The sequence below is a fragment of the Saccopteryx leptura genome, chromosome 11 (assembly GCF_036850995.1).
Source record: "Saccopteryx leptura isolate mSacLep1 chromosome 11, mSacLep1_pri_phased_curated, whole genome shotgun sequence".
Taxonomy (NCBI): Eukaryota; Metazoa; Chordata; class Mammalia; order Chiroptera; family Emballonuridae; genus Saccopteryx; species Saccopteryx leptura.
This window is the reverse complement of record NC_089513.1, coordinates 32,672,997-32,694,833: the sequence shown is the minus strand read 5'-3', so window position 1 is coordinate 32,694,833 and position 21,837 is coordinate 32,672,997. Positions and strand designations below refer to the sequence as shown.

Here is a 21,837-nt window from a genome sequence, read left to right as displayed (position 1 = left end):
CAAAAAGGGAAATTGGGATTCTAATGTAGCAAGTGAGATATGAGTAAATATATCTGGCAGTAAAAATCTCTGGCAGTCAATACTAGAAGCCTTAAGCATTGCCTTTTGACTTTAAAATCCTACCTGTAAATGTATGTTTCAAAAACTATCATGAATATATACAGTCTTAAAAGCTGTTAAAAGTGATGTTGATTAATATTAAGTGATAAAACATAAGTAAAAATAAAAGACAGTTATGTACAGTATGATTCCATGTATGAATATATTTATGCATTAAAAATATTGAAAATACATAATCTTAAAATGCTGTCCTGGTTATCTTTGGGTGATAAGATTATAGTTGATTTAACTTTTTCTTGTGCTTTTCTGTCTTCCAAATTTTCTATTTTACTTTATTTGTAGAGAGAAGAGAGAGGAAATGGGGGGAGGAGCAGGAATTATCAACTTGTAGTTGCTCCCTTATGTGCCTTGACTGGGCAAGCCCAGTTTTCGAACCAGCGACCTCAGCATTCCAGGTTGACACTTTATACACTGAGCCACTACAGGTCAGGCCCAAATTTTCTTATACTATATATCTAAAATTGGATAAAAGGGAGTAGAAACTCAGGATAGCTGAGACATATTAAGAAAAGCATAGCTTTCCATAACATCTCTGTCCCTTCCAAGTCCTAGGAGATGAGCTAACTTGTTAACTCTGATCTGGGACGTCCTCGTTTGTAAATGACAATGGTATACACACCCATCTCTACTGTATAAAAAATGTCCTCTATAAATTACAACTGCAAATATGAGCTATTTGCATAAAGGAGATCTATAGTTGAGAAAAAAAATAGCCTTGGAGTGGAGGTGGAGACCTGTGTTCTGATCTTTGAGAGGGAGAGAGAGGAGAAGCACCAACTTGTAGTTGTGGCACTTTAGTTGTTCACTGATTGCTTCTCAGATGTGCCGTGAGCAGGGGGTCCAGCCAAGCCAGTGACCCCTTGCTCAAACCAGCGATCTTTAGGCTCAAGCCAGTGGTCATGGGGTTATTTTGATGACCTCATGCTCAAGCCAGCAACCCTGTGCTCAAGCTGGTGAGCCCGTGCTCAAGCCAGATGAGCCCACGTTCAACCGGCAACCTTGGTGTTTCAAACCTGGGACCTCAAGGTCCCAGGTCAACACCATCTTCTGTACCACCACCAGTCAGGCAGGGACCTTTGTTCTTATTAGTTCTTTTCCATTAATTCTAAAACAGTAAGCAAGTCCCCTCACAATTTTGGAACTTTATTTTAAAGGAGCTGAAGTAGGTGATCTCTTACAATTAAAGCTTCAACAATCTGTTTATGGAAAGAGGAGGCACCAATATAAGGTAGAAGTCAAAGGTAATTGTTTTCTCCTTCACCAGCTTTGCTGGAGGAAAAGTAATTCATGTCTTTTCCTTCTGCTCAGGACCTTGTTTCTCTTGGTATAGAGGCAGTCCAGGGGGGAACAGTGTTTACTTTAAATGTGTCTTGCACAACAGACTCGCAGATTTAAAAAGATAATGTGCAGTTTAGACAAGGTGCTTAATATCAGTGTCCACCCTCTTCCCTTCTCCGTCATTTCCAGAGGCTTCAATTACACTGTCTGGCTGAGAAGACTGGAAATGTAAGTAAATCTGACTTTGGTCTCTCCAAGCTCCCCTGCTTGCTACTCTTACTCCCTACAGTGAAGTCTCAGACCAAGTGGGACTGCCAGGTGGAATAACTTCCCATGCAGAAGGACTGACCCGGAGAGCATTTCTGCAAAATCAAGAGGAAGGGTGAGCCTCGTGGGCAGACCTCTATTATACCCGCCCACCCCGTGCTTTCCGGTGGGCCAGAACCAGACATTGCTACTCAAACCTGGCTGTCTTCTGGGCTGACACAATGATCACAGCCCTAAACCGTCATGGTTTTTATCTGCACAAGTGTTTCTATTGAGGACTGCTGAGCGGGAGGGCAAGGCCACGGCAGCCGTCTAGGTTCTTGCTCTTAAAGGTCCTGATTCTGGTGGGCACAGAGGTGTGTGTGTTTCAAAAGGCCACTTGTTCTCATTCCCATGGTCTGTCAACCACAGTGAAGCCCCAGATGTACCCTCAGTTTTGAGACTTCACTGGTGAGCTGCTGTCCCAGAGGCCAGCTGTCAGTCTCCAGACACTTTTTGGCCCAGGGAATAAGAGCTCGGAACACCAGTTACCCAACTTGTTCCCACAAGTTCGTCCCCATTCTGCCAGCACGTCTCCACTCCTATTATTGTGTTCCCTACTCCTGAATGAATCATTTCAAAGCAAAACTGAAAACTCAAATTTTATTACACTACAACTTGCATTACATTCTAATACTAAACAGTTGAAGTATAAATGTTAAAATCAGTTATTAAAAATGACTTACCAAACAAGATTCTTACCAAAAAATGTTACGGTTGGCATTAAAAAAAAAAAAAAAACACTAATAAAAATATTCAAAAATGTTAAGGTTCCTATGGGTAGTGGGATTAGGGGTAATTTATATTTTCTTATTTTCTGTATTATCAACATTTACAATTAATTCACGATCAGGAAAAGCTATTAAATTATATTAAAAATAGAAATCATATGATTGTCATCTATAAGAAAAGGTAACTCTCTATCCATTTAAAGTCTTCAGACTTCTGATTTACCACATTCCATCATAAACCCACAACCTTTGAACACAAAACTCTCTCACCAAGTTCACCACCCCTCTTACCCACAACGGCTTCGATCACCAAGTCTTCTGAAGTGACAGTATCTGAGAGGGAAAAGGACATCTTCGAAGAAGAATCCAACTTTCTCTTAGGTGAAGGCAATTAAGTATGAGTTAATTAAAACTATCAAAATAAACGCTAGCAGAGTTGAGGTTTGAGGAACCTGAGGGGTAACTTAACAAATATTCGCTGCCTTCAAGTAGCTTAGCACCCAGGAACCTGATGATGAGGGGAGGGAACAGGGAGGGAGGAATAGTGGAGCCAGGGAAGACCTCCCATTCCTGTCAGCTTCCCATTGCCTGGGCCTCAGTGTCATGGGACACAAACACGCGAGTTCCTCTGTCCCTCTAACCTCTGAAATGTATTCTTTCCTTGGTGCACACGTGCCTTTTTCCATATGACTCACTAGTCTTCTATCACACTAACTCTCCTGAGTACTTCAAGATCTCTGCAGTCCCTCGGGGTCTGGGGCAGGCTCCCCAGCTCAGTGATCATAAATAGGAACAGAGGAACCAACACATGTCCTGGCTTCTGAAACGGTCTGTAAGAACCAGTTCCTGCCAGAGAAGAGTCCTCATGAAGGGACATCCCCTGACCCCCTCCATGCCATTGGACATGCTCTACCCTCTGCCTTGATCTGCTAACTGCCACCTACCTTTTACATTCTCAGCTGAGATTTCAGTGACTCACAGACCACTACATATTTCAACAGAATCTTGAATTTGTATGCTATGTATTTCAACAGAATCCTGGATTTATCCTACCAAAGCACTTATCACACTTTACTGTAACTATCTTTTTTCATAAATATGTATATCCCATTAGCCCTTAGGGGGAAGTGGTCACATCTTCCCCTAATGGCTGGCACATAGCACATGCTTAATAAATAAGTAGACCTTGCCTGACCAGGCGGTGGTGCAGTGGATAGAGCGTCGGACTGGGATGCGGAGGACCTAGGTTCAAGACCCCGAGGTCGCCAGCTTGAGCGCAGGCTCATCTGGTTTGAGCAAAGCTCACCAGCTTGGACTCAAGGTCGCTGGCTCGAGCAAGGGGTTACTTGGTCTGCTGAAGGCCCATGGTCAAGGCACATATGAGAAAGCAATCAATGAACAACTAAGGTGTTGCAACAAAAAACTGATGATTGATACTTCTCGTCTCTCTCCGTTCCTGTCTGCCTGTCCCTATCTGTCCCTCTCTCTGACTCTCTGTCTCTGTAGAAAAAAAAATTTTTTTTAAATAATAAATAAATAAGTAGACCTCAACTCAGGACTGAAGACAGAACTGGCAAGGGGCAGAAACAGCTACATTCCCAGACGCTACTAAAACCCAGGGAATAATTCAGATAATTGAGTAACTCTTAGCACTTGTCTCCAGCTGCCAAATGCCCCAGTGCTCTTGCTGGGCAGGGACCCCTGCCATTGGGCCCCCCTCTTAGTCCCTCCATCTTATAAGGAGCTCTTTCAGCAACTCTGCCCTAATCCTGGACTTACTGGGAAGGTGCCCATTCAACACTTCAGCAAACACCTGTGTGTGGGGCTCCTCTTAAAGGATTGAACTGAGATGGAAGGACGGGAACTCGGCTCTAAGGAAGCTTGTATTGCATAACTGTACAGCCCTTACCCACAGTTAAACTGTGGTGTGAGTTCTCAGCTGGTGCATAAGGCCTAACCTATGTTTTCCTATGTTCGCTACATTCATAAGGCTTCTCCCCAGTGTGGATTCTCTGGTGCTTAGAGAGGGGCTGAACTCTGATTGAAGGATTTTCCACATTCATCACATCATACAGTTTCTCTCCAGTGTGAGTTCTTTGATGTTCATTAAGGACAGAGCTTCTACCAAAAACCTTGCCACATTCAGTACATTCATAGCTTTTGTCTCCAGGGTGAATTTTCTTATGCCGAATAAGGGCTGAGCTCCGGTGAAAGTTTTCCCACATTCCTAAGATTTCTCTCTACTGAATCCCCCAATGCCCGAGGAGCTCGGAGCGGCCCTTAAAAGCTCTTCCACATTCACAACGTTCCTAGGGTTTTTCTCCACTAGGAATGCTCTGATGCCTAACAAGGTCTGAGCTCAAACTAAAGGCTTTGCCACATTGTTTACACGCATAGGTTCTCTCTCTAGTATGAATTCTCTGACGTCTAATCAGCTTTGAGCTCTGGCAGAAGGTTTTCCTACAGTGAAAGTACTTTCCCCCAGTATGAAATCTCTGTCATGTTATAACATTTGAGTTCAGATGGAGACTTCCTTTGCTTTCCTCACATTCAAGGACACTCTTGTCTGTGGAGATCTTCTTGTTGGATGCTGTCAGACTAAAATATCTTTCATGGGAAGGGAGCTGACTCATTTTTTTCCTTGTAGCATTTCCTTTTGGCTTCTTAAAGTTGTCCAGATCTCCCAAAGTTTCTTCAACTATCTTCCCTGCAGGAGTTTCCCCAGAGAGTCTTCCTGGGGATCTTATGGCTACTGTTGCTACAGATTCAATAATTTCTTTCTTTGCCACCTAAAAATGTGAATAAAAAATGCAAGTATCATTTGCTCCCCATGTTGGAAGAAAATAGTCTATTATAGCAGGAGTGGAAAATAAATCAAATGTAATAGGTATTTACCTATTAGGAGGAAACTCTAAGACTAGCTTCCCAATCTACAATAGAACTTAGAGCAGTGGCCTAGAGTAGTGAGAGGTGGCTCCCACGAGAGTCAAGTTGACATAGTCATCATTGGAGAGGAGCAATGCAAACAGGAAAGATATTAGTTAGGGAGATGCTGATAAATAGGGGTGCAGTAAGAGACCAGGAGCTAGGAGGCAATCCTGGTTAGAGGAGAAGGTGCATTTTAGGTAACAAGGGAAAGAAAAGGTGACGGAATAATTACGATAAAAGAAAGCATCTAAGAGTCTTCAATCAGTAAAAATGGAGAGCAAAAGATACAATTAGAAAATGCTTTTGAGGTTAGAATTGAGCAGGAGTAGGTGGGAAGGAACTAAAACATGGTAAGGCAGTGCAGAGTCTGGCAGGTTCTAAGTTGATCAAATGTTTATAAGCAAAAAGAATAAGATACGCAGAGCATGAGGAAGGGAATATTGTGGGTTCATGACTCTTCCTGGGGTCATACGGGAGTCTCACATGTTCACTGTTTATGTTTAAAAGGTCAAAGAAGGTGGATGGGAACAAGAAGCAGATGTGGCTGGTGGGGCCCAACCTTCAGCTCTCACACAGCACGCCCTCTCATTTCTAGATCCTAGTAACTCAGACAGGAGACTCCTAGATGATGGCTGCAGTAACCTGAATTATTCTGAGGTGGGAAAATCTGAAAAACTGTTAAGTTATTTTCATCCTCCCCAAAGTCCTCTACACTGATACACGTTTTACAGATCAGGAAACTGAGGTTCCGAGAGGCTACATCACCCATGTAAGGCCACAGAATAATAACTGGCAGAGTCAGAAGTCAAACAAAGGCCTCACAGCAAGGCTTGCAGCTGTCCCTGTGTCATCTGCCTGCCCCGCTGGAAGGAAGCAGGGCTGTAGTTGCACTGAAACAAGAAATAATCTAAAAATCATTTTTATTTGGCTTTGGAAAACTCTTACATTTTTATATAAAAAGATATACTTCTTTTATATATTCTTTGAGTTCACAACCCCTAAAACACAACAGTAAAGTCTAACAGTGATTACCAGACCAAAGCAGAAATGTCCAGCTTCTCCCTCCCTCATTCCTTTCCAGAAACTACAGATGGACAGCATCGCCTCCTAGATTGGGACAGAACACTAAAATTCACACCACCCTTGATTCTTAAATAGAAATTTTAAAAAATCAAGGCTGTGAATGTTCAGAAAGGGAAACTTTATGAAAAAACATATTAGTATATAATAAAGGCAAATGAAGAGTAAGCACCAAATTGATTAATGTCAGAGACATGACAATCTAGTGAGAAAGTTTATGAAAGCAGTAAATAGGCCTAATTATAAAAAAAAAAAAAACAAATTACAAAGGGTAAAAAGTGGCAATAAAATTGTGTAGGGACAAAATTAGAGCTGTGAAAATTAGAACATCAATGTAAGTTATAGGAAAGAAAATACCTCTTCAAATTCTGTTAACTATATGAAGTCAAATAATGAGACCACAGAAAAGTTTTGGCCCTGGCCAGTTGGTTCAGCAGTAGAGTGTTGGCCCGACTTGTGGAAGTCCCAGGTTTGATTTCTGGTCAGGGCACACAGGAGAAGCAAACTATCTGCTTCTCCCCCTTCCCCACATATCTCTCTCTCTCTCTCTCTCTCTCTCTCTCTTTCTTCCCACAGCCATGGCTCGAATAGGTAGAAAAAGCTGGCCCCAGGTGTAGAGTATGGGTCCATGGCCTCGCCTCAGGTGCTAAAATAGCTCCGTTGCCAAGTAACAGATCTGTAGCCCAGCTGGGCAGAGCATCATCTGGTAGGGGCTTTTTAGGTGAATCCTGATCAGGGTGCATGCGGGGGTCTGTCTCTGCCTCCCCACTTCTCAATTAAAAAAAAAATCCTTGACATTAGATGTATAAGTAAGGAGGAAAAAATCAAGGTTTTTAATTCTTTAACTATATATTTATATTATACAAAAATATTAGAGTAAACAGTTAACTGGAATAATTCCTAAGAATGACAAATAGAGACTAAAAGTAGAAGAAATAATCACTTGAATATTTAGAAACACTGATATAAAAATAATCCAAATAACCTAATTACTATCTTTTAAGAGTGAATGCTAGGCCCTGGCCGGTTGGCTCAGTGGTAGAGCGTCAGCCTGGCGTGCAGGAGTCCCGGGTTTGATTCCCGGCCAGGGCACACAGGAGAAGCGCCCATCTGCTTCTCCACCCCTCCCCTTCTCCTTCCTCTCTGTCTCTCTCTTCCCCTCCCACAGCCAAGGCTCCACTGGAGCAAAGTTGGCCCTGGCGCTGAGGATGGCTCCGTGGCCTCTGCCTCAGGTGCTAGAATGACTCTGGTTGCAACAGAGTGACGCCCCAGATGGGCAGAGCATTGCCCCCTGGTGGGCGTGCCGGTGGATCCCGGTCGGGCGCATGCGGGAGTCTGTCTGACAGCTTCCGAAAAGTGAAAAAAAAAAAAAAAAAAAGAGTGAATGCTAATTCACAATCAAGCATAAAGTCTGGAGGCTGGAGGGTTTGTACAGATTATAGGAGGTGCTTTGGAGGAGAAGTAAGCCACAGGTTTCTCTGTAGGAGAGTTCTTCTCTATAATACTCCTCCCCCAACCATTTTCCTACCTGTTTAGTAACCTGTATGATCTAAAATACTTTTAACTAGAGACATGGTTTTTAATTGCACATTAACAAAGATGGTTTTAGCCTTAATAGATGCTCCACTGCCCACCCAGACCCCTCTCTACCAATATGGTACCTTCTTCCCCCAGGTGCTATGAGTGTTAGTTACTAACCACCCATAACTGCCTCCTTCTCTGGACAGTTGCCTTGGCTAATGAGGGCCCTGGCCCAGAAAGTTACTTTCACCCTTATCACCGCCCCAACCCCACCCCCTGCACCTCAAGAAGGGACAACTCAGTGGTGCAATATTCCCCAGAGGGTCCTCCAAACCCCCATGAACTAGGCCAAGCCTACCTTTACCCAAGACCACTTCATTGCTTGATCCTTTCCCTTCCTAACCCTGCTTCTCTCACTCCATCACAACTTCTCCTGATGAGCAGGCCTTCAACAAATCACCTGCACCCCAATCTCCATCTCAGGCTCTTCTTCTAGCAATAAATTCTGTCAGGCTAGTGAAGAACCTATAAGGAACCTATAGGGAATTACCAAGGGTCCAAAGTTGTAAAACTAACATAGTGACTCTTACAGTCCTATCAAGGTGGGTCCCCCAGTGACTTAAACCTCATGACCAGGTGAAAGATTAATTCTTCAGAAGTGGAGCTGACTAAGCCCATCAAGACTAAAAACAGACCAGCATAATGAGAGTGATCAGGAACCGAGTGAAAGCCAATCAAGACCATATACTTAGGGATCAGACAGAAATGGAGGATGAGGAACTGTTTCTAAAGCCAAGGGAGGCTGAAAGATCGAATCACTGTTGCCGAAAGTGGACTGAGTCAACAGCATAATGCCACTGTGTCGGAACAAACAAAAAGATAGAGTGCAAAAGAGAAGTGCTGGGAGGGACTCTACCTTATATTTTAAATTAATCAGATCCTCATTAGAATATTTTTTATCCCTGTACTTCAAATGAATGTGGTGAAACTGAAGCATGTCCAGAGAAATGTGCTAAGGTGACTAGAGATGGAATCAAAGGCAGTGAAATGCTCAATTAGCACAAGGTCAAAGAATGCGGTACTCGCTACATTCAAGTACAGGTTGTGTTTTACGAGGACTCTGCTAAATAAATAAAAGGAAATGGAATTAAAGCACGGAATATTTCATATAGGCATAGGGAGGACTTTAATACTTCACTAGTTTGTTAGGGCTGCCATAAAAAAATACCACAGTTGGGTGGCTTAAATGACAGAAGTCCCACAATTCTGGAATCTGGAAGTCCAAGATCAAAGTGTCAGCAGGTTTGATTTCTTCTAAGGCCTGTTTTTCTGTGGCTTGCAGATAGCTACCTTCTCACTGTGTCCTTACTTGGTCATCCCTTGGTCTGTGTTATCTGTGTCCCAACCTCCTCTTTTTATAAGGACACCAGTCATACTGGATTAGGGGTCACCCTAACAATCTCTTTTAACTTAATTATTTCTTTAAAGGACCTATCTCCAAATATAGTCCCATTCTGAAGTACTGTGGGTTAGGGCTTCAACATATGGACTTGATGGATACAATTTAGTCCATAACAAGTCAGTATAAAAAACTCCAACAAAGACTTCAGAAATTACAGCAGAGTCTCTATTCCTCAAGACCTTAAAATAAGAAAGTAGAAATAATCTACCCTAAATAATTGAGACATTTGCCTTCTTCAAGGCAAGGGACGTGAAGAGATGATTTCTAACAATTCATTTTAGTGTAGCTCCTGCTTGATGCAGATATTTAAGTGAGCTCACTTGGCTAAAGACATGTGGGGAAGGCTGAGAGGGAGTTTCCCAGGAAGCCTTGGTGTATGGATTCCTTTGGTGAATCGCCAAGGTCCAGTGTCTGGCCTTTGACCCTGTGGCCTCATAAACCTAGTATTATCATCATAATGGACAGATTTACCTTTTGGGGTAGACTCTCATTAGCCAAGTTCATAAAACTGAGAGATAAAACCTGACTGGAAATTAATGAGTAATGTAACCACCACACAGACCAGACTGAATTAATGTATTTTCTTATTTTAGCTAAGCCATGGGAAGTTAATAAGACTGTTTGGTGAAGATGAAACCAGAAGGGTAATTAGATATGACAAAAGTTTAATGAGAACAAGTTAATAAGCCTGATGTATTTGCGGCTCACAGGGATGATTTTGCCAATAAAAAAAAAGTCCTTTTGGTTCTAATCCTTGACATCTGTGCCAGCTACCAATTTATTGCCTCTCTGCCTCAAACCCACCCGTCAATGCCCTGCCTGCGATCCTGGAACAGTTTCCCCTGGCCAGCTGGCACGATGTGAGCTGTACCAGCAGAGGCGAGTGGGAGGGACCCTGGAGGGAGGAAGGGCACTTTTCTCCTGGTTCTGTTTGCTGTTTGTTCCTGCAGCACGTGGGGCACTCAGAAGTGCTTGCCTCCAACTAGTTTCAGAGGCTCTATTCATATGGGTGGCTTCCCAGCAAGTTCTGTGCCATGGCACCTCCCCCCAGAGGGTTCCTGGCACCCAGAGGGTAGCTTCTCAGAGAGTTCTGCACAACAGCACACAAACCCTCCACTGTATGCCATGAATGGCTTCCCTTGGCACCCCAAAGAGCAGCTTCCCGGCAAGTTCTGCCAACACAACATTTCAATGAACATTATCTAGTGGACCACGGCTGTACCCTCTCCAACAAGACCTGTATCTCGGCTCTGGCAGGGGAGAGGAAAGAGGCGGCACCCTCTTGCAGATTTGCTCCTCCCATGGTGCTCTGCCGCAGCCCGGGAGACTTGCTATATGTGTTACTCCTGTAATATTAGAGTTTTTAATCACTTAGTAATTTACCCCTTATAATAGTCAATAATTCTTAATATTATACTTTCCATCTTCAAGATGGGGGTTCTGTTACTGATACATTACTCATGTCCATCTCAGGGACTGCCTTGCCAGTGGGACTAGAGTAAAAGAAAAGAATAGTGGTCTTTAAATATTATGGACATTATGGGGGAATTCAATTAGAGACCTTAATTCTTAACCCAAAGTTAGAAATTATATTGGGATTTCAGATTCTAGGTAGAGCCAATGGAAGAATATTTTTAGTCAAGGAGTCCTTTCCACTAGAGCATTGGACTGGGATGCAGAGGACCCAGGTTCAAGACCCCGAGGTCACCAGCTTGAGCATGGGCTCATCTGGTTTGAGCAAGGCTCATCAGCTCAGACTCAAGGTCGCTGGCTTGAGCAAGAGGTTACTCGGTCTGCTGTAGCCCCACGGTCAAGGCACATACGAGAAAGCAATCAATGAACAACTAAGGTGTCGCAACAAAAAAAACTGGTGATTGATGCTTCTCATCTCTCTCCGTTCCTGTCTGTCCCTATCTATCCCTCTCTCTGTCTCTTTAAAAAAACCAACCAAAAACCCCAAAACAAAACAAAGGCGTCCTTTCCACACTATTTAGTGATTGCTGCAAGTGACTGTCATTAAGAAAATGAACCATACCACAGATGAAGGCTCTCACCTCATCCTTAACACTAAATGGCCTGTGGCTCCTCACTTCTTTCATGGAAAGCCTGGGGCTCCTCTCACTCGTGCACTGACACTAGTTCTCCAAGGGCTGGAGCTGGATACTCAGAGACTTAGTGCTCCCATAGATGTCATTTCTTCCAGATCATTCCTTGGCTATGAGCTGTGTCCTAGAAGTAATCAAGTACATACCAGCAATATGATTCAAAGGATATACGAAAGGAAAAACCCTAGAAAAACAGGGCAGGGCAGCTGGAGTCAGAATCTCATTCAAATGAATTCATTATTTCAAGAAATACTTGAGCTACTTGCTAGGCAGTATACTGACAAGACTCTCAGGATTAAAAGGTCTGTCCCCAAGGACTTCTAGTTTATTTAGTATGGGAAAGGAACAGGTAAACAAAAACAATGTGATAAATCAGGGACGGAGAGAAGCAAACCAGGTAGCACAGGGAAAGACAAGACCGGGGCAGCTGCCTACCTGGGGAAGGCATCTCAGCAGAGTCTGATATGAGTGAGCCAGGTGGAGATGTAGAATAAGGTTGTTCAGGCAAAGACAAGAATACGTATTAGAGGATGTGACCCACTGAGGAAACTTAAGGTAATTTAGGCCAGAATAGTGACTGTCACCCCTGGCTATGGTGCAGAATCAGCCACGGAGCATGAATCCCACAACAGATTTTACTGATGTCAGAATCTCCATGAGACCTCAGTAAGTGCCACAAATCCTTCTGTTGAACAGCCAGGTTTAAAAAATAAAACAAAAAAAAACAATAACTGGGCCACAGCTGATAACAGAGTTGAGGAATAGTGAGAGAATGCACCTAGAGGAAGAGCCAGGCCACCAGGGGTCTGAAATGTTATGGTAGTTTACATTTGATCCCCAAGGCCACAAGGATGGCTGGAGGGTCTGTCTAACACAGAGAGTGGTGTGGAGTAGAGAGATGGGAAGGTTTCTGTTGCAATCATTTGGGCAATGAGGGCCTGGGCTATGTAAGCCAAAAGATATAAAGGTGGGAGATTTGACAAGACTTAGGGACACACTGGATAAGGATTTGGAAGAGAGAGGAATCAAGGACACAAATCTCTGGCTGGCTCTGGTTGATGAAAGGGTGGTGGTATTTATGGAGCTAATGAAGAACGTTAGATATGAGATGCCTACTAAACAGCATTTCCTAAACTGGGCTTACTTAGATTTATGGGATGCTCCATACACACTTACCTAAACACAGAGAAACTTTGGGAAATTTTCTCTTTTTTTTTTTCTTTTTTTTTTTTTTTGCATTTTTCCGAAGTTGGAAAGGGGGAGGCAGTCAGACAGACTCCCGCATGCGCCTGACTGGGATCCGCCCAGCATGCCCACCAGGGGGCGATGCTCCGCCCATCTGGGGTGTCGCTCTGCCGCAACCAGAGCCATTCTAGCGCCCGAGGCAGAGGCCATGGAGCCATCCTCAGCGCCCCGGCCAACTTTGCTCCAATGGAGCCTTGGCTGCGGGAGGGGAAGAGAGAGACAGAGAGGAAGGAGAGGGGGAGGGGTGGAGAAGCAGATGGGCGCTTCTCCTGTGCGCCCTGGCTGGGAATCGAACCCAGGACTTCCGCACGCCAGGCCGACGCTCTACCACTGAGCCAACCGGCCAGGGCCAAATTTTCTTTTTTTTAGTATTAGAAACATACTAAATACATTTCTTTAGTTATTATGTGACAATTGACATACAAGAAATCCCATGACAAGGCATCATCAGATCTGTGTGTTGATGTGTTTGCAGCATTTGCCAAGGGTTATATTACATTGATGTGTATTTTTCACTTAGGACTCACTGGTCTATGTCATCTATCTTGCCTTTTAATTTCAATTGGTTTGTGATAATATTCAATTCTTTTTTTTTTTTTTTTTTGTATTTTTTCTGAAGCTGGAAACGGGGAGGCAGTCAGACAGACTCCCGCATGCGCCTGACCGGAATTCACCCAGCACGCCCACCAGGGGGCGATGCTCTGCCCATCCGGGGCGTCGCTCTGTTATGACCAGAGCCACTCTAGCGCCTGGGGCAGAGGCCATGGAGCCATCCCCAGCGCCCCGGGCCATCTCTGCTCCAATGGAGCCTTGGCTGCGGGAGAGGAAGAGAGACTGAGAGGGAGGAGAGGGGGAGGGGTGGAGAAGCAGATGGGCGCCTTTCCTATGTGCCCCGGACTTCTGCATGCCATGCCGACGCTCTACCACTGAGCCAACCGGACAGGACTAATATTCAATTCTTATTATAAATATTATGCCTCATCAACTTGTCCTCTGTGGGGTGTAGGGTGAAGGGAAGTTTTATTATAAAATATTGTCTGTTTCTTCTTCACTGATCCACCCTCCTTTACATCAGCGTTCCATAGAATAGTCCTAAATCCCCCAGGCTTATCCCTGTTTTGTCTTGTTTACCTGCTGCTGTCCCATACTAAGTAAACAAGAAGTCCTTGGGGACAGCGTTGGACCAGAAGTCTAGATTTAAGTGTCAGTTGTTTATGGAGCTGTTTCCATAAACAGTAGCCTAACACTTTAAGAGGTTGGGAGGCATTGAACTTGGATACAGCCCTTTCTGGTCCCAGCTAGCAACCCAGAGGTTACCTGTTTTGTGTCTGCACTGTTTGCTTACTTAATTGTAACAAAAAACACTGAATTTTTATTTCATCTTAACAATACTCTATTTTCTATCTCCTATTATCTCCTAGAGTTTCACTAAAGAGAAACAGAGAAGCTCTGTAACTTACCCCAGGTCATATGGCTTGTAAGTGATGTAGTCTGAATTATTTTGAAACCAAAATGTCTGACTCCAGAGTCCCTAGCTTTAAATGTGCACTCTGCTGGATTGCCTTTTCATATCTGCCTTCCGCACCAAACCAAGGGTCTTTTTCGAGGATGGCCTGGTTTTTCACAGATTTAACAATATTTATTGAGTGCTTCCTTTATGCAGGCACGGTGCTAGACGCTGAGCGGAGGTGTAAACAAGACAGTGTCCTTGCCATTACAAAACTTAAAAAAATGAATTGTTAACGTAGTTAAAGAGAAAACACACATAATTACCTAATTTAATAGTGATAACTACAAATAAGAACGCAGAAAGTACTCTGAGAGTGACTGACAACCATCAATGCGAGACTGGAAGTCAAAGCGGAGGGCTGAGTCCTGACTCAAGAGCGAGCTTCGCTGCGCGGGACGGTTCCACCGCTGCGTCTCCGAATCCTTCGTCATAAAGCGCCGAAAGTGCTCAGTGTCAGTGGACCCAAGAGTGGGGGAATGGGCGGACAAACGGACAAACACAAAAAAGGATGGACCGACTGATGGAGTGGCGGGTAGTAGCGTCGAGAAACGGCTACCTGGTGCAGCCGCAGGCTCTGCCCACGAGAAGCAGCCCAGGCAGCCCATGCCACGCGGCGGGGGAGGGGGTGACACTGGACAGTTGCAGTTTGGAAAGCACCTACGACCACGATGACAAACTACCTCACTCACCCATCACTCCGCCAGATGTAAGGACTGGAGGGAGAGGAGAGGGGAGCAAGGCCGGCGTGAGTCGCATGCGCCGGAAGTGGGCGGGCGCGCCCCTCTAGGACGCCCGGACGACCGCAGCTCTGTAGCCGGCGCGCGGCTGGCGCAGGGCTGGGAAAAGGCAGTCGGGGTTGGGACCAACCAGCGAGTCCCTGGGGCGGGGGCACTTGGTGGGACAGTTCCAAGTCAGAACAGTTGATGGTCGACTGAAAGAGGAAATTTTTAAAAATAGAGCGCTGAGCTTAGAATAGCATCAAGATAAAAATAGAACCTAAGGTCTCAAATTTTGGGAAGAGGGACTGGAGCATCATCACACACCGCAAACACATTGACTTGCTGTGCCAGCCCGAGAAGTTACGGGACCCGGGAGTGGCGAGGCGACGGTGCACGGCGGATAGACCCTGCCGTGGGGTGCAAGGTCGTGGAGGGGGCTGCAGAGCGAGAGGTCAGAATAATTTTCTCGTAGAATGCACTGCTCAAACTGAGCCCTGAAGAATAACTAAAATGTCGATTTAAGGAAGCGCCATGTTCCTAAGTGGGGAGCGGCAGGAACGCGAGCAGGGCATGGTCGGGAATTAGCCCAGCTAAGGGATAGGTTGCGGTCAGGTTTGGAGAGTTTCAAACGCGAGGCTCAGGAGTTAGGGATGCAGTTAATATTCGGTGCAGATCATTACATGGCCAGAAGTTTACTTTGGGGCATCATATGGCAGTATGTGCTGTGTAAAGTAGATTAAAGGGCAAGAGAGATGAGAGAAAGTGCACAGCCAGTTAGAAATCTGAACTAAGCAAGATTTGATACATCTGAAAATTAGATTGAAGATGGGGAAGGAGATGAAATCTCCAAGGGAGATACTGTGAGAAAGAAACAGAATTGTGAAATACTGATGTTTGGGGGTGTGAAGAGGAAGAGCAGATAGAGGAGCTGCTCAGAGAAGGAGAGCCCAGATGGTTCAAACATAAAAAAGCCAAGAGGCCATTTCACACCTAATCTCTTTACCAAAAGTTTGTCAACGGCCTTGTCTCCACAGCATGCTATCTGCATAGGCTGAGCATTTTCCAAATCATTAAGTGCTGGCTTGTTTTTGCTTAGCAGTTCTGTCCTCAGTTTATTTCTTTCCTCTCATTTTTCACCATAACCAGAAAGGAAAATGGAGGCCACACTTTGCACACCAAGCTTGCAAAGCTCCTCAGCTAAATGTTCAGGTTCAAATTTTTACAACCTTCATTTTCCACCCAACAGCAGAATATGATTCAGTTTCTGCTATGTTATAACAAGGATCGATCACCTTTTCTCCATTTTCCAACAATGTTTTCCTTGTTCTATCAGAGTCCTCACCAGAAATAACTTTTTTTTTTTTTTTACTTTACAGAGACAGAGAGAGGGATAGACAGGGACAGATAGGAACAGAGAGAGATGAGAAGCATCAATCATTAGTTTTTTGTTGGCACATTGCAACACCTTAATTGTTCATTGATTACTTTCTCATATGTGCCTTGACCGTGGGGCTACAGCAGACCGAGTAACCCCTTGCTTGAGCCAGCCACCTTGGGTCCAAGCTGGTGAGCTTTTGCTCAAACCAGATGAGCCCTCGCTCAAGCTGGCGACCCCGGGTTCTCGAACCTGGGTCTTCTGCATCGCAGTCCGACGCTCTATCCACTGCGCCACCGCCCAGTCAGGCCCAGAAATATCTTTAATGTTCATTATTTCTAGCAACATTCTGTTAATGACAATGTATGTATTTTCTAAGATGGGACAACCATTCTCACTTCTTTCTGAGTCCTTTTCACTTCTTTCTGAACCCTTGCCAGAATTGCCTTTAATGTCCATGTTTCTACTAACAATCTCTTCAAGGCATCCTAGGATTCTTTTCTTTTATTATGAGCCTTAAAACTCTTCTAGCCTCTAGCCATTACCCACTTCCAAATACACATCTACATTTTTAGGTATCTGTTATAGTAGCATCCCACTTCTGGTACCACAAACAGAGTGGCTTAATACAGATCTAATAAAGGTGCTGGCAGGGCCATGCTCCCTTTAAAGAAGCTGTGCCAAACCTGTCTCTAACTTCTGGTGGCTGCTGGCAATCTTGGTGTTCTTTGCCTTGTACGTGCATTACTATAATCTCTGCCTCCATGAACACATGGCACCTCTCCTCTCTGAAAGTCTGGTCTGTGTCTGAATTTACCTCTTTTTATCAATATAAGGACACCAGTCACTGGATTAGGGAGCACCTTAATCCAGTATGACCTTATCTTGATTACATCTACAAAGATGTTATTTCCAAATAAAGTCACATCTGCAGGTACCAAAGGTTGAGACTTGAACATATCTTTTTCAGGAACACAGTTCAACCTATGACAATGTGATAAGTACAAACCAAGAGTTGTTTAAACTGCTGTGACTTGATTTTCAGTTACTTAGAATTGAACACTTTTCAAATTGATGCCAATGACCCCATTGATTGAAGATAAAGGAAATAATCTCATCTGAATTCAACTTTAAAGGTCTGGGGAAGTCTGGTGTTTTTGATACAAACCTACCCATCTCTGTCAAAGTGAATTTTGGGAACTCTGATTATAGTGGCCAATTCTTTTCTTTTTTTTTTCTCCCTGAATCTGATTTTTCAACAATGGTTCTGTATTTATTTATCTATTTATTTATTGCAAGTAGAGAGAGACACGGACAGGAAAGTAGAGAGATGAGAAGCATCAACTTGTAGTTGTAGCACTTTAGTTGTTCATTGATTGCTTGGGGGTCTGGGGGGTGCTCCAGCTGAGCCAGGGACCCCTTGCTCAAGCCAGCAACCTTGGGCTTCAAACCAGCGACCATGGGATCATATTGATGATCCTATACTGAAGCCAGAGACCTTGCACTCAAGCTGGTAAGCCTGCATCAAGCCAGATGATCTATGCTCAAGCTGGCGACCTTGAGGTTTCAAACATGGGACTTTAACATCCCACCCAGATCAACACTATCCACTGTGCCACTACAAGTCAGATAACAATGGTTCTGTTTTTAAAAAGTCAAAGTTAATGGGGCATGCGCATTAACATGTCAAAAATGTCATATTATCCATTATTTGAACAAGATGTCTTCTTCAAAACAAACAGCAGTCTAGTTGTTAATACTGATTTGATCAAAAGAAAAGCTAATCTTTTTATGTGCCTTCACAATTTGAATTTATGTCCCTTTTTTATCTAGAACTGGAAATTGATATTTACATTAAAATTCATTCTTTGTGAAAATTGCTTATATAGTTTAAGTATCAAATGAAATTTATTTCCAATACAGTATAATACACGATAAGAAAAAGTTCACATGTGGATCTTTATGTTCAACTTTCTGAGGGAAAAGTCCATAGTTTTCACCATTATCTCAAAAAAATTAAGAACCACTTCTCTAAAATCTATGCCTAAATCAGACATTTGTTAATTTGGCCTAGTTTTCCCCAAGAGGAAAAGGACAGAGAAATCAGGTAGAACATTGGTGATGAAAAGCAAGGACCTACAACCAAGATTACTCTACCCAACAGAGCTATCATTTAGAATTGAAGGACAAGAGCTTCTCAAACAAGAAAAAACTAAAGGAGTTCATCACCACCAAACCAGTATTATATGAAATGTGGAAGGGTCTTCTTTAGTAAGAATAATTTTTTAAAAAATAAAAAATATTAACAATAACCCTGGCCTGTAGTTGGTTAGAGCATTGTCCCCAGATGCCAAGGTTGCAGGTTCCATCCTGGGTCAGGGTACATACAAGAATCAACCAATGAGCATATAAATATGTGGGACAACAAATTGATGTTTCTCTCTCTCTCTCCCTCCCCTTCCTCTCTCTCTCTAAAATATCAATATTAAAATTTTTTAAATATATGAACAATAAAATGAGAATTAACTTTTGATAACTTTCTCATTCTGTTTTACTGAAAACCTGTAAAAAAATGGTATGTCAACTTTTGGCATTCTCATACACTACTGATAGGAATGCAAAATGATTAAGCCACTCTGAAAACTGAGGCAGTTTCTGCAAACGTTAAATATACACCTACCATGTAAGGAGAAAAATGTCCATATACAAATTTATACATGAATATTCATAGTATCTTTATTTATAATAGTAAAAAACTGAACCCAAATACCCATCAACTGGTGAATAGATAAATTATGGTATATACATCCAATGGAATATTCAACAACAAAGGGAAATGGACTAGTGATACACACAGCACTATAGATAAATCTCAAAATAAGTGAAAGAAGTCTGACCCAAAAAGAGTGCATTCTGTATGATTCCATTGAATTAAATCCCAAAAGAGAAAAATAACATGGTATCAGAAAGCAGAGCACTGGCTGGGGGTTGAGGGAGGAGAGGGAGGGATTTCCAAGGGAAGGAGAAAACTTGCAGCGTTTCTGGATGTGTTCACTATTTTTATTGTGGTGATTTCACAGTTGTATGCTTATGACAAAACTAATAAAATTATATACCTTAAATATTTGCTGATTGTTGTATGTCTTTTATACCTGAGTAAAGCTGTTTCTAAAACAAATTATTTGCACCTCGCTACTTGGGAGGGCTGGACCCAAACAAGTTCCTTACAGGTATATCAGGGTCTCATTCTTACATCCTGAAGATTTCATATATAGCAAGAGGGTCTTAGGCTGGAACAGGAAGCCCTCTTCCTACCTTAACCACCAGTTCTGGCAGCCATTTTCTCATACCTGTACCTTTTCTTCCAAGCATCTTAACCCAAGTCCCATGTCTCACTTGACTCAATTCTCTTAATTCCCCCTTTATTTCCCAAGATATTTCCAAGAAAAAGTAATATCCTGATGCGCTGCACCTTCCTCTGCCCCCAATTTCGCCCCCCCCCCCCCCCCCCCCCGCGCCCTGACCCTTAAGTCATGAGGACTGAACTGGCAAGCAAAGTTTTTTAGAAGGAGACTCCATTCCCTTTCTTGATGGCAGAATAGAAAACCAGCTTCCCAGCAATTCAAGGATTCATTGCTGAGCATTACTTATTTTTACTGCAGTGGTATTCAAAGAGAGAGAAGGGGGGTAGCAGCAGGAAGCATCAACTCCCAAATGTGCCTTGACCGGGCAAGCCCAGGGTTTTGAAATTAGCAGCAGCAGGATCACCCGAGAACCTGGGCTGCCTCCCCAGACCTGCTGAGTTGGTGGGGCCCAGCAGTAAGTACTTTAGCAAGGCCTCGAGGGGCTTAAGGGGCGTTCCCAGGCCAGGGGGGCGGGGCAGAATGAATGTTAGAACGGAAGCACACTAGCCAATCTAATGCGGGGGTGGGGAATAGCGGAGGTAACTAAGGAAAAACTCCTCTGTAGCCAGGAAACCTACCCTGCCCCAGGGGGCGTTCCCGAAGGTTGTTTCCTAACATTCGCATCACGAACCGGCAGGTAGGGCGACGGGTCTGTCGCTGGCACACCAGATCCCTCGCTACGGCTCGGCCGGGGTCAGTCCCGCGGACGTTGAGGTGTTAAATCTCAGCCACCCGCCCCTCCCCGCCACGCCGCCCCTGCCGCCGCCCCGCGCGTGCGCAACGCGAGGCCCGGCCCCACAGAGCTGCCACCCTCCGGGATTCCTGGAGGCGACCCCGCGACGTCGGGTTCGCAGCTTGCGAGGCTTGACAGCGGTCTGGAGCACCCGTCGAGGAATGGGTGATGCCGGCTCTCGGGGGATCTCGCCCCTCCAGCGGCCTCGCAGCGCTGCCAGCGATCCGTGCGCGGCTTCTTAAGGCCATGGAGAGTCAAGGCCACCGGGGTCGCCCCTGGGCGCGGCTCCTAGGCTCGGCGAGCTGGTTCGGTTCTTGGCCCAGAGTGCTGTTGGTATCCGGTCAGCCTTTGCTGGCCCTGGGCTTCAACTGAATGAACATCGGAAACTGGGGGTGGGTGGAATCGGAAGCGTGGATGCATCCACGTGAATCAGCTGACCGTGCCTGAAAAGAGCAACCGAACGTGTGAGGGCTGGAGGGAGGGGAGGAGGGAAAGGCAGATCGTGATGATGGATCGGTAGAGTGAGTCATTTAGGAAGGGATGCGAGTAACAGTGTTAACCACTGGGGCAAAATTCTACGATTCCCTCTCCTGCCTTGACTTTCAAGTTATATCTTTATTTTGCTAGCATTAAACCCCAATGATGTTTGAAGATCTCTGGACTTGAAATGGAGAATATACGCCAAGAGGGGCAATGCCTGACTCCTGGATGATGAGAGAGGAAGCTTAATTAACTAAATGAGATTTTGTTTTCTCCTTTATTTCTTTCATATCTAGAGGATGTTTCTGGTGGTCTGGCGTCAGAAATTATATCTCCAGTCTGCAATGATGCCTTTCCAAGCCCGGTGGTGCCCAGTAGCCTCCAGGTCTCAGACCCCCACTTAGACAAGAAATGCTTACTGAGGAAATGGTAATTCTCCAGTTGCTCCCTGAGATGTCAAGTGTCCGGTTGCAGCCCATGGAGATACAGTCCAATTGTGAATCTCAAGACCACTACCTTCTGTCAGGTGAGAAGCAATGTATTATATCTTTCTCCATGGTTTTGGGGAGAGGAGTGTTACCATTGTTATGTTAGTGTCTTCAAGTGCTATTGGTATTCCTCATTGCTTACCCCTCACTCCGTTAGGCTGTACCATATCGTTAGTGCTGCAAGTATAGTCATATGAGTTTACTGTGAATTCTGGCAATCAAATTCTCATGAAATTCCTTCCTCTTTGTTAAGTCCCCCAAATCATCCATTTTTCCCCCATTATAATCACCTTGTCACCAATCTGTCAGTGCTTGGTATGTCCCCCTTTAAAATTTTTTCAAGTCATTTTGC

The 21,837-nt window shown here is 44.2% G+C and overlaps 2 protein-coding genes across 7 annotated transcripts in view; one reads left to right on the top strand and one right to left on the bottom strand.

The window, feature by feature from the left end:
* The window catches only part of ZNF397 (zinc finger protein 397), a 39,259-nt gene that overhangs the window by 9,269 nt on the left and 8,153 nt on the right, over window positions 1-21,837 (top strand). The window contains exons 1-2 of one of the 6 annotated variants that reach the window (XM_066353462.1): window positions 20,354-20,421; window positions 21,294-21,523. The exons of 1 other annotated variant lie outside the window; for it this stretch is intronic. In XM_066353462.1, the coding sequence (XP_066209559.1) occupies window positions 21,409-21,523 (115 nt within the window). In that variant the 5' untranslated portion in view covers window positions 20,354-20,421; window positions 21,294-21,408. 4 more of the 6 variants (XM_066353463.1, XR_010747419.1, XM_066353461.1 and 1 more) reach the window with 4 other exon arrangements.
* The window catches only part of ZNF24 (zinc finger protein 24), a 48,190-nt gene continuing 30,345 nt past the window's right edge, over window positions 3,993-21,837 (bottom strand). The window contains exons 6-7 of the mRNA XM_066353469.1: window positions 4,801-4,870; window positions 3,993-4,662 (exon numbers count right to left, since the gene is read on the bottom strand). Of these exons, the coding sequence (XP_066209566.1) occupies window positions 4,394-4,662; window positions 4,801-4,870 (339 nt within the window). The 3' untranslated portion in view covers window positions 3,993-4,393. The remainder of the gene's footprint in view (window positions 4,663-4,800; window positions 4,871-21,837) is intronic.